The sequence below is a fragment of the Scyliorhinus canicula genome, chromosome 11, assembly GCF_902713615.1.
Source record: "Scyliorhinus canicula chromosome 11, sScyCan1.1, whole genome shotgun sequence".
Lineage (NCBI taxonomy): Eukaryota > Metazoa > Chordata > Chondrichthyes > Carcharhiniformes > Scyliorhinidae > Scyliorhinus > Scyliorhinus canicula.
Window position 1 is genome coordinate 140,992,140 of NC_052156.1, and position 13,058 is coordinate 141,005,197.

At 45.2% G+C, this 13,058-nt stretch overlaps 1 protein-coding gene across 12 annotated transcripts in view; it reads right to left on the minus strand.

Annotated features, from left to right (window-relative positions):
* The window catches only part of LOC119973430 (tyrosine-protein phosphatase non-receptor type 12-like), a 155,290-nt gene extending 143,878 nt beyond the window's left edge, over positions 1–11,412 (minus strand). For all 12 annotated transcript variants that reach the window (XM_038811545.1, XM_038811539.1, XM_038811534.1 and 9 more), the window contains exon 1: positions 11,105–11,412. In XM_038811545.1, coding sequence (XP_038667473.1) covers positions 11,105–11,203 — 99 coding nt within the window. In that variant the 5' untranslated portion in view covers positions 11,204–11,412. The remainder of the gene's footprint in view (positions 1–11,104) is intronic.
* Between the last annotated feature and the right edge of the window lie 1,646 nt (positions 11,413–13,058).

Consider the following 13,058-nt stretch of genomic DNA (forward strand, 5'->3'; position numbering starts at 1 on the left):
GCGGTCACATTGTTAGGAGTTTTCTGTAGGCCCCCCAAATAGTAAGAGATGTGGAGGAAGAAATTGCAGAACAGATTATGGATAGGTGTGGAGGTCTCAGGGTAACTTTTTCCAAATATCGATTGGATCCTCTATAGGTCGAATAGTTCGGATGGGGCAGTTTTTGTACAGTGTGTGCAGGAGGGTTTCCTGACACAATATGTGGATAGGCCAACAAGACGGAGGGCCACATTGGATTTGGTACTGGGTAATGAACCGGGCCAAGTGTTAGATTTGTTTGTGGGAGAGCACTTTGGAGATAGTGACCACAATTCGGTGTCTTTCACTATTGCAATGGAGGGGGATAGGTCCATACGGCAGGGCAAGGTTTATAATTGGGGGAGGGGTAATTATGATGCGATTAGGCAAGAATTAGGGAGCATAAGATGGGAACAGAAACTGTCAGGGAAAGGCACAAATGTAAAGTGGAGCTTGTTCAAGGACCAAATACTGCGTGTCCTTGATAGGTATGTCCCTGTCAGGCAGGGAGGAAATGGCCGTGTGAGGGAACCATGGTTCACAAAAGAGGATGAATGTCTTGTCAAGAGGAAAAAGGAAGAGTATGTAAGGATGAGAAAACACAGTTCAGTTGGGTCACTTGAGGGTTACAAGGTAGCAAGGAATGAGCTTAAAAAAGGGCTTAGGAGAGCTAGGAGGGGGCATGAGAAGTCCTTGGCGGGTCGGATCAAGGAAAACCCCAAGGCTTTTTACTCTTATTTGAGAAATAAAAGAATGACCAGGGTGAGGGTAGGGCCGGTCAAGGACAGTAGTGGGAACTTGTGCATGGAGTCAGAAGAAATAGGATAGGCATTGAATGAATACTTTTCTTCAGTGTTCACCAAGGAGAGGGGCCATGTTTTTGAGGATGAGTGTGTGATACAGGTGGGTAGGCTGGAGGAGGTAGATGTTACGAGGAAGGATATATTCGCAATTTTGAAAAACCAGAGGGTCGACAAGTCCCCTGGGCCAGATGGATTCTTTGGGAGGCAAGGGATGAGAATGCAGAGCCTTTGGCTTTGATCTTTGTGTCCTCATGTCCACGGGGATAGTGCCAGAGGACTGGAGAGTGGCGAATGTTGTTCCTCTGTTCAAGAAAGGGAATAGGAATGACCCTGGTAATTATAGGCCAGTTAGTCTTACTTCAGTGGTCGGTAAATTAATAGAAAAGGTCCTGAAGTATAGGATTTATGACCATTTGGAAAGATGCAGCTTAATCCAGGATAGTCAACACGATTTGTGAAGGGCAAGTCTTGCCTCACAAATTTGATTGAATTCTTTGAGGAGGTAACTAAATGTGTAGGTGAAGGTAGAGCAGTTGATGTTGTATACATGGATTTTAGTAAGGCGTATGATAAGGTTCCCCATGGTCGGCTCATGAAGAAAGTAAGGAGGTGTGGGATAGAGGGAAATTTGGCCAATTGGATAAGTAACTGGCTATCACATAGAAGACAGAGGATGGTGGAGGATGGAAAATTTTCAGACTGGAGACCAGTTACCAGCGGTGTACCACAGGATCAGTGCTGGGTCCTCTGCTATTTGTGATTTTTATCAATGACTTGGAGGAGGGGGCTGAAGGGTGGGTCAGTAAATTTGCTGATGACACCAAGATTGGTGGAGTAGTGGATGAGGTGGAAGACTGTTGTAGGCTGCAAAGAGACATTAATAGGATGCAGAGCTGGGCCGAAAAATGGCAGATGGAGTTTAACCTGATAAGTGCGAGGTGATTAATTTTGGTAGAAAAGATTTGAATGTGGATTACAGGGTCAACGGCAGGAATGTGGAGGAACAGAGTGATCTTGGGGTTCATGTCCACAGATCTCTGAAGATTGCCACTCAAGTGGATAGAGCTGTGAAGGCGGCTTATCGTGTGTTAGCGTATATTAGCAGGGGGCTTGAGTTTAAGAGTCGCAGGGTTATGCTGCAACTATATATGATCCTGGTGAGGCCACATTTGGAGTATTGTGTGCGGTTCTGGTCACCTCATTATAGGAAGGATGTGGAAGTATTGGAAAGGGTGCAAAGGAGATTTACCAGGATGCTGCCTGGTTTGCAGGATAGGTCTTATGAGGAAAGGGTGAAGGAGCTAGGGCTTTTCTCTTTAGAGCGGAGGAGGATGAGGGGTGACTTAATAGAGGTTTATAAGATGATGAGGGGGATTGATAGAGTGGACGTTCAGAGACTATTTCCTCGGGTGGATGTAGCTGTTACAAGGGGGCATAACTATAAGATTCAGGGTGGGAGATATAGGAGGGATGTCCGAGGTAGGTTCTTTACTCAGAGAATGGTTAGAGTGTGTAATGGACTGCCTGCTGTGATCGTGGAGTCGGACACTTTAAGAACTTTCAAGAGGTTATTGGATAGGCACATGGAGCACACCAGAATGACAAGGAGTGGGATAGCCTGATCTTCGTTTCGGACAATGCTCGGCACAATATCGAGGGCCGAAGGACATGTTCTGTGCTGTACTGTTCTATGTTCTAGAGCAGGGGTGGGCAAACTACGGCCCGCGGGCCGCATGCGGCCCGCCAAAGGTATTTCTGCGGCCCACCAAGTCATTAAAAAAAAACATTTTTTTAAAAAAAATTTTTTTTTTTTTTTTTTTTTTAATTTTTTTTTAAGGTTAATGCGGGGGGGCTGTTGGGTTACTTACTGGTATAGGGTGGATACGTTGACTTGAGTAGGGTGATCATTGCTCGGCACAACGTCGAGGGCCGAAGGGCCTGTTCTGTGCTGTTCTATATGAGGCGCCCAGAATCATAACCGGGTGAAGTAATTATTTTACTTAATATACTATGCGGCCCTTTGTGAATTGTGAATTTCTGAATGTGGCCCTTGCACGGAAAAGTTTGCCCACCCCTGTTCTAGAGCGTGCGGAATGTATGTAAAGGACTGTTATGGGAATATGATTGCAACATCAAACTTAGAGACTCACCACCATATCTTTCAATTTCTCCTCTGCTTCTATGTTATCAGACTGCTTGTTCAACATCCAGACCTGGCAGAGTTGCAAATTAACCAGTTAAACAATGGGAAAACCAAAGCCATCATCTTTGGTCCCATCCAAACTGTTCCCTGGTCACCTGTTGCATCCCTGGCCACTGTCTCAGGCTGAACCAGAACACTGGCAAACTGCCAGATAAACTAAAATTGTACATTCCTAGTGTAGCTACTCCGCAAGTAGCATGGGAAAATACAGATACTTCTACTGGACAAACAATTCTGCAACAGAAATGTCACTAAGCTTTTTTTTTGTTAACATATGTACATCTAAAGCAGTTCTCCCATCTCTGATGTGCCAGTATGATTCTATCTTGTTCTGTCCCACTCCTGTGGCAAAACAGAATAAGAAATTCTAAAAGGGCAACCATCTGCTTCCATGTTCAAACACTAGTTCATTCACTGTAAGGATCCAGTATAGGAGATAGATTGTCACCCAATAAATAATGCCAACATCTTTTTTAAAAAGTTGAGACTTAGGTTCACACAAAGACTGAGGTGGGGTAGAGGTGTTACAGAGGCTGCAGAGAAAGGAATTAGTGGTGGAAGTACTGGATTACTGCACCATTTATGGATGTATGGATATAGATGTACAAGAAGAAATCCTGAAATGTAACTAATAGGAAAACTAAATTCGATGAAATACATTCATTTGGGCACATTCAAACTGTTAAGCACTTCCTTCTAAATTGCATGGTTCAAAACATTAATATTTAGCTTAATTCCATTATATATCTCAACTTTAAAAAAAGGACTTTGCAACATCCTGCTTCAAGGCCACAAACAACAAGATATTCTGAATGCTATTTTTATATCAAAATCCAATTATACAACACAATAGATAAACTTATGACTCGAAACCAAGTTTACAAAATTTTCTTCATCGACTTTTTGAACTGAAATTGTTAAAATAACAATTCCTGCCAGCAAGGCATTTTAAAATACAGTATATCCAATAGACTGCTTCACTGAATTTTAATGACAGTGTTGCGTCATATGTGATACACAAAAGCAATTAGTAAAAGTTACTATCTCATTAAGAAATGTAAACGAAAGGTTTGTAAGATAGTGCAAGGCATAGCTGGGAGACATTTACTTCTGCATCAATAGGAAGTGAATCTAACCTTTGTTATCCAATTGGAAATGGAGCAGAGAATCCCTTGGGATATATGCTTTCTTTCCATAACCACCACACAAAAAATAGTCAATTTGTTGGATTAGTCAACAAATCTCAGTACATTTATCAAGAAATAAAGTATAAATGAAGTTGTTAAAAGATAGGGCAAAATAGGGTTTAACTGTTCATTAAACAAAAAAAATGAAACACAAATTTTCTCGCAGTTAAATTGTTTTGTTAAATTGAACTTAATACAATCAGTTCATTCTTCGCTTGTCTTTTCCGCACCCTGTCCTCAAATCCAAGACACAGACTTGAAGACTTATGGTACACAACCAGTTCAGACATTCATTGTTAGATCTGGTTGGACCACAAAGCACAAGTCAGTTCTTGCTCTCAATTCTCAAAATTGTTCAATATTCCAGGATCATTCTGGAATGCTAAAATAACCCTGGTTTCTCCTCTTCCCCCATAAACTCTGTTTCTTAAATCCTTCTCTCCTATCTCCTCGTCTTCAATAACAAATACAAGGCACTCATGAACTTCTTTGTCACCAAGATCAAGACCATACTTTTTGGAGTTAGCTGCTTGTCCCTTTCACTAACCCAGCCAACCCTCCACTGCAGCAACACCATCAGCCCCCAATCAGCCAAGGACTCCTCTCCTGAACTCACATCTTTCTCTAGTTCTCTGCTATCGCAGGTGGCACGGTGGTGCAGTGGTTAGCACTACTGCCTCACGGTGCTGAAGACCCAGGTTCAATCCCGGCCCCGGGTCACTGTCCCTGTGAAGTTTGCACATTCTCCCCATGTCTGCGTGGGTCTCACCCTCACAGCCCAAACATGTGCAGGATAGGTGAATTGACCGCACGAAATTGTCCCTTAATTGGAAAAAAAAAGAATTCGATATTCTCATTTTTTTTTAAAATAACCTTATTGTGTTCAGCTTCTCCACAGGACCCACCACCTGCTCCCTTGATCCTATTCCCAGAAAACTGCTGACCATTTAGGTTTGCTGATATTGTTACTATTTTCTCCTCAGGGCAGCATGGTGGTTTGCACTACTGGATCACAGCTCCAGGGTTCCAGGTACAATTCTGGCCTTGGGTGTTTGTCTGTGTGGAGTTTGAACTTTCTCCCCATGTCTGCATGGGTTTCCTCCGGGTGACCAACCTCTCCACCCTGTGCCCTGGCGTGGCGGGGGGGACCAGCTGGAATTCCTGACGCTTGAAAAAGTCCAATTTAAACTGAGGGAAAGGATGGAGGGATTCTACAATTCATGGGCTTTATTCATTGTGCACTTTCGAGAATTGGATCACATCGAACATTAGGGGGGTTGGGGGCTGGGAGGGTTGGGGACAGGGGGGGACTGTATGTGCTAATGGTGACTATGGGTGATTCCTGATTCCTCTTTGTCATTTGTTTATGTTTTTAAAAAATAAATTTAGTATACCCAATTCATTTTTTTTTCCAATTAAGGGGCAATTTAGATTCAATCCACCTACCTTGCACATCTTTGGGTTGTGGGGTTGAAACCCACGCAAGCACAGGGAGAATGTGCAAACTCCACACGGACAGTGACCCAGAGCCGGGATCGAACCTGGGACCTCGGCACCGTGAGGTGCAGCAGGGCTAACCCACTGTGTCACCGTGCTGCCCCGCCATTTGTTTATGTTAACATGCGGGGGCTAATGTTTGGGGGTTTGGTGGGAGGATGAGATTGTTGTTATTGATATGGGGATTGACATTACATTCGTTACTGATTATTGTTTATAGTGTTTAAATTTGGGAGAAAATGTGAAAAAGGAGAACAAAAAAAAATGTTTTTAAAGATGGTTAAGAAGGCATATGGAGGGCAGCACAGTGGTTAGCATTGCTGCCTACGGCGCTGAGGACCCAGGTTCGAATCCTGGGCCTGGGTCACTGTCCGTGTGGAGTTTGCACATTCTCCCCGTGTCTGCGTTGGTTTCGCCCCCACAACACAAAAGATGTGCAGGATAGGTGGATGGGGCACTCTAAATTGCCCCTTAAATGGAAAAAAATAATTGGGTACTCTAAATTTTTTTTATTTTTTTTTAAAAGAAGGCATTTGGGATACTTGTCTTTTATTAGCCAAGGCATAGAAGAGCAGGGAGGTTATGATAGACCTATGATAAAACACTGGTTAAGCAAAAACTAGAGTAATGTGTGCAGCTCTGGTCGCCACACTATAGAAAGAATGTGATTGCACTAGAAAGGATCCAGAGGAGATTCGCCAAATGTTGAATGAACTGGAACATGTCAGCTATGAAGAGAGGCTGGGTGGCTGGGGTTGTTTTCCTCAGAACAGAGAAGGCCGAGGGGAGGCTTGATTGAAGTGCGCAGAATTATGACAGATAGAGTAGAAAGTGGATAGATAGGAAGTTTTCTTTTCAATAGAGGGGTCAACAACCAGGGAGCATAGATTTGGAAAGGGGCAGGAGATCTTGAGGGGATGAGGAAAACCTTTTCGCCCAGAGGATGATGGGAATCTGGAACTCACTACCTGATAGGGTGGTAGAGGCGGGAACCCTCACAACGTTTAAGAAGCATTTAGATGAACACTTGAAACTGCTAACATACAAGGCAACGGACCAAATGCTGGAAAATGGGACTAGAATAAATAGGTGCTTAATGACCACGCAGACACAATGGACTAAAGGGCCTCTTTCTGTGTTGTAAAACTCTATGCCGAAACAATTGTGGATTACAGGCTTGTAGACTAGAGACAATGTGTTCCCCAAGGTCCAAAGTTAGGACCATTGCTATTTCTTGATGTACATCAATGACTTTGGGGTTACATGGCACAATTTTAAAATGTGCAGATATGAAACTTCAAAGTGTGTTAAATAGCGATGGAGATAGCAACAGACTTCATGAGAAACATAGACAGGGAATAGGTGGGGTGTGAAATTTAAGGTAAGTATGAGCACAATTTGGGTAAGAAGAACAAGGAGAGACAATACAAACAAAATGGTACAATTTTAGAAGGGGTGCGAGAGCAGTGGGAACTCAATGTGTTTATGTACAAATCTTTGAAAATGGCAGAACAGGTTAACAAAGCAGGATCTTGGTCTTTATAAATACAGACAATGAGTATAAATACCAGGAAGTTATGCAAAACCTATAATGAAAACATTATCTCAGCAGCAGCTGGAGTATCGAGTCCCAATTCTGGACAGCATATTTTAGGAAAGGGATGAAGGCCTTGGATAGGGTACAAATAAGATTTATTAGAATTATTCATGATTATCAGGCAGAGGGCGGCACGGTGGCACAGTGGTTAGCATTGCTGCCTACGGCGCTGAGGACCCGGGTTCGAATCCCGGCCCTGGGTCACTGTCTGTGAGGAGTTTGCACATTCTCCCCGTGTCTGCATGGGTTTCACCCCCACAACCCAAAGATGTGCAGGTTAGGTGGATTGGCCATGTTAAATTGCCCCTTAATTGGAAAAAATGAATTGGATATTCTAAATTTATTTTTTTTTTTAAATGATTATCGGGCAGCAAGGTGCCACAGTGGTTAGCACTGCTGCCTCATGGCACCGAGGACCCACGATCAATCCCAGCCCCAGGTCACTGTCCGTGTGGAGTTTGCACATTCTCCCCATGTCTGCGTGGGTCTCATCCCCACAACCTAAAGATGTGCAGGATAGGTGGATTGGCCACACTAAATTGCCCCTCAATTGCAAAAAAATAATTGGGTACTCTTAAAATTTTAAAAATAGGAAAAAAATAAAGTGTTATTCAGAATCAGAAACTACAGTTAGCTGAACAGATTTGAGAAGCTGGTGTTGTTAAGGGGTAAAGAGAGACTTGATATAAATGTTTAAAATCTTGAAGGGTTTAGATAGAGTACGCTAAAGAGAAGATGCTTCCAACAGTTTAAGTGTCAATATAACAAGAGGACACAAATTTAAGGTGACTAAGAAATAGAGACTACACGAGGAATAACATTTTTATGCAACAAGTGGCTAGGGTTTGTACAATGCAACAAGGTGACAGAAACAGATTCACTAATCACTTCAAAAAAGGAAACCAATAAAAACTGGGGGAAAATTGCAGATATAGGAACAGTGAAAGCCGTACTAACTCTTCAAAAGAGTTTGTGCAAACTCAATGGACCAAATAGCTTCCCCTTGCACTGACATACTGTTGCTATAACATCTGGTTTTGCATGTATACTGTCAACACCCAGCTCCACACAACCACCACCTCTGCAGTTTTCTGTTTAACACCCATGAGCAGACAAGCAGAAATTTCCTCCAACTACAGAAATGCTGGCGTAACCAGTGATGTCCACATTCATGAATGAATTAAACCAAAATAGGATCAATGATGTGCTTCATTCCAACACATATTGTGTTCAGACCCCGACATAAACTTTGCTCCCATAGTCACTGACTTCAATCTTCTTCCGAGCAACTGTCTTGAGGATGAACCAGTCAGTTCTCAGCTTTATTGTATTTGATACAACGGTGAGCTTTCCACTACATATTCGCACCATCGCCAACTGTACCAGCTTCCAACCTGTCTCAACTCACTCAGTGCTGAAACCATTATGGCTTTGTTACCTCACAACATGACTATTCCAATATTCACATGGCTTGCTTCCCATCTTCCATCCTAAATTTGAGCCCATCCAAAACTTTATTCAAGTTGCACAGAGTCCCATTCACATAATTTCTCGGTTTGTTCACCTACATTGGCCCTGGCTCCTGGCCCAACAACACCTCAATTTTAAAATTTTCATTTTAGTTTTCAAAGTTATCCATGGTCTCACCCCTCCATCTAACCTCCAACAGTAATTCTAATGTTTTGCTCCTTCAATTCTGGAATCAAGCACATCATTTATCCTATTTTGGTTTAATTCATTCATGAATGTGGACATCACTGGTTACACCAGCATTTATTGCCCATCCCTAATTGCCCTGCAGTCCATGTGGTGTAGCGACACCCACAGTTTTGTTAGGAAGGTGGTTCAGGACTGTGCAATCTACATTCCTTGAAGTCTACCTTTTAACCAAACTTTTAGTTATCAGTCCTAATTATCTCTTGCCCATTGTGCCTCTATCAGATTTATCCTATGAATGTCTTGCGACCATCTTCTTTTATTCATTGATGCCGATTTTCAATTAACTTTAAATCTTGTTCTCAATGTTTTCTTTCCAAATGCTGTGAATCACTGCAGACAAGATTCGTAGTCATCAGCCACACTCCAATATTTACACCCATGTGGCAATAATTCATCAATCTAGGCGAGTAATACCAGAGGGCTCTTTAACCAAAATAATTATCACAATCCAGCCCAATCTTCATTTCGTACAGCAAGAATAGCTAAAGCATAACGTTCCCCCAAATGCAATTCCTGGGAGTGAACTGAACTAAAACACTAATTCCATAGAACCATAGAATTGCTAATGCAGGAGGCCATTCAGACTATCCAGTCTGCAGCGACCCTCCAAAAGAGTCCCCACCCAGGCCCACTCCCCTGTCCCATCCCCGTAACTCCACTTAACCTGCACATTTTTGGACACCCAAGGGACAATTTAGCATGGTCAATCCACCTAACCTACACATGTTTGGACTCCTTTCCTTTGTCGGAATCCTGCCGTTGTTGGATAAATCGGGGACTGAAGCGTTCCTGGCATTACACTGGAGCAAAAAATTAGAAAATACCTAAGTGAACAACACGAATCCACTCACTGCATACTTTCTTTGAGCCAACACAACGCCCCTGTACCTTGCGCAACATCCGCAAACTCTCCACATTTCTGACTCACAGCTGATAAATTCATTACATTTTCTTTTCGGGATACAAACCTGGAGTTTACACCCAAGCCGAACCCTGTAACAACCTGGACTTCACAACTGTCTAAAAAGAAAACCATCATTTAAAAAAAAATGAATCCGCGTCTCCGATCACACGCCCAGTTCATTGGGGGGGGGGAGCAGCTTTCCGATTATTTTCCCAGAAAGTGAACGAGATTAGGGGGGAAGGGGGGCGCGCGAGATTAGGGGGGAAGGGGGGCGCGCGAGATTAGGGGGGAAGGGGGGCGCGCGAGATTAGGGGGGAAGGGGGGCGCGCGAGATTAGGGGGAAGGGGGGCGCGCGAGATTAGGGGGGAAGGGGGGCGCGCGAGATTAGGGGGAGGGGGGCGCGCGAGATTAGGGGGAGGGGGGCGCGCGAGATTAGGGGGAGGGGGGCGCGCGAGATTAGGGGGAGGGGGGCGCGCGAGATTAGGGGGAGGGGTGGCGCGCGAGATTAGGGGGAGGGGGGGCGCGCGAGATTAGGGGGAGGGGGGGCGCGCGAGATTAGGGGGAGGGGGGGCGCGCGAGATTAGGGGGAGGGGGCGCGCGAGATTAGGGGGAGGGGGGGCGCGCGAGATTAGGGGGAGGGGGGGCGCGCGAGATTAGGGGGAGGGGGGGCGCGCGAGATTAGGGGGAGGGGGGGGCGCGCGAGATTAGGGGGAGGGGGGCGCGCGAGATTAGGGGGAGGGGGGCGCGCGAGATTAGGGGGAGGGGGGGCGCGCGAGATTAGGGGGAGGGGGGGCGCGCGAGATTAGGGGGAGGGGGGCGCGCGAGATTAGGGGGAGGGGGCGCGCGAGATTAGGGGGAGGGGGCGCGCGAGATTAGGGAGAGGGGGGCGCGCGAGATTAGGGAGAGGGGGTGCGCGTGGGGCGTGGGGTGCGCGAGGAGCGGTTTAGGCCGCGCAGCCTGGAGCTGGCGGCGCTGCCCTCCCGCCCCACACAAACGGCGGCTGGGTGCTGGGACAAGATGCAGGAAAGACAGGAGGGATGGAGGGTGCTCAGGGGCAGACAAACTCCGCCGAAATAATAATAATAGCCCGGCTCCAGCAGCTGGGGAAAGTTCATTTAAATCAAAAGAAAACGGCCGAAGCCATTGACAAAAACAAAAAGCCACAATTGAACTGACCATGAAGTCGCTGGCAAAGTTGTCCTCCCCATTCTGGTCGCGGACTTTCATCGCCAGCACCCGGTCAATGAATTTCCTCAGGATTTCGCTTTGCTCCATCTTCTCGGCACATTGGAAAATTAAAACCAACAGACCGGATCAAACTCTTAACGCTTTCGCATCTTTTGCCTTTTAATTATTATTATTTTTTTGTGAAGAATATATTATTATTTTCTCTCCCTGCGAGCCTCCTGCCGGTTGCTGCGATCGGTAATTCTGAGCTCCCCTCGCCCTCCGGCGCGACTTTCCTTTTTCTCTCTCGCCCTCTTTCCCCCTTCCCCGCCCCCACTCACACGGCCAGCTGGCCCCGCCCCTCACCCCGCCTCCCATTGGCCCGGCGCCGCCCCTGCGTCACGGCCCAACGCAGCCCGCCGATTGGACAGCCCGGTTGCCACTCATCGTTACATCGGCCCAAAGTTCCAGAAATGTGCTGTTGCAACAGGGAATGGCTGGGTAGTATGTTTTGAGTTGGTGGGCACACTGGGGCAACCCAGTGTCCCACCCTCAATTTATGGGTTATTTACCAAAGAATTCAGATGATGATCATGAACGAACACTCCGAGCCAACCAAGAGCTGCTGGAGTGGCTCCTCTTGATCTGAAGAAGGAGTGGAAGGATTGGATTGGATTTGTTTATTGTCAGGTGTACTGAGGTACAGTGAAAAGTATTTTTCTGCGAGCAGCCCAACAGATCATTAAGTACATGGGAAGAAAAGGGAATAAAAGAAAATACATAATAGGGCAACACAAGGTATACAATGTAACGTCATAAGCACCGGCAAAGGATGAATCATACAGGATGTAGTTTTAATGAGCTCAGTCCATAAGAGGGTCATTTAGGAGTCTGGTAACAGCGGGAAAGAAGCTGTTTTTGAGTCTGTTCATGCATGTTCTCAGGCTTCTGTATCTCCTGCCCGAAGGGAGGTAACCCGTGCTCCCTGCAAGCAGGAGAAAAGGAGAAGGGCAAGAGAGAGGAAATGTATTTGAACCATAGAGTGAGAACTTTACCTGATTAAAAAAGAACATGGTTTCCACCCACATAATCCCATTCTTCCTCTTTGGATTCATATAGTTTCCCCGGAGCTTCTATTGGAATAAATAGCTATGTTGCACTGTTAATGTAAGCCTACTTGTGGCAATAAAGATTTTTTTTAAAAAACTTAGCAGTTGCAAATGGAATTTATTCCTGCTACCTGCTTTCATTGTGTGTGTTGGGGGGGATGCAGTACATAACAAAAGAGATAGGAGGGAGAATGAGCCATTTGGTTCCTTGGGCCTGCCCTACCAATCAATAAGATCATGGATGATCTGAGTGTAGGCTTACGTCCGCCTTCCTGCCTGTCTCCTGTAACCCTTGACTCCTTTGTGGATCAATAACCTGTCTAACTCAGCCTTGAATACATTCAATGATCCAGCCTCCACTGCTCTCTGGACCTATATCTTTCAAAACTATACTTATCTATTGTTTAATAACGAACTAGTGGCATTCTTCAGGTTTGGATTGACTGTAAGATGACACAGCAGCTGCTGGGAAATTCAAACTGATTCATTCTTCTCTGGCTGATTCTCTGTTGCCAGACATTGCTGATAATTAACAACTATATGGGGTATTGATAGGATAGTGGAACTGTCCACTATCGGCTAAGCTAAAATGCTTACCACTTGCCTTCAGATTTTTTTTAAGGGGACTCGTATCTCAGTTGGCCAGCTTGCTAGCGGTGGATCAGATTAATGCGAACAGAACAGGGTTCAATTCCCATTCCAGTTGAGGTGGTCTGCCCCTGCATCCTACACTCAATACAAAAAATATAGCACTTTGCTGTGGTTCAGCCAATAATCGCTTTAGACCTCCCTATGTGCAGACAGTAGTGGTCGTGGGTTTGGAAGGTGCTGTCGGAGAGGCTTGGTGAGTTTGG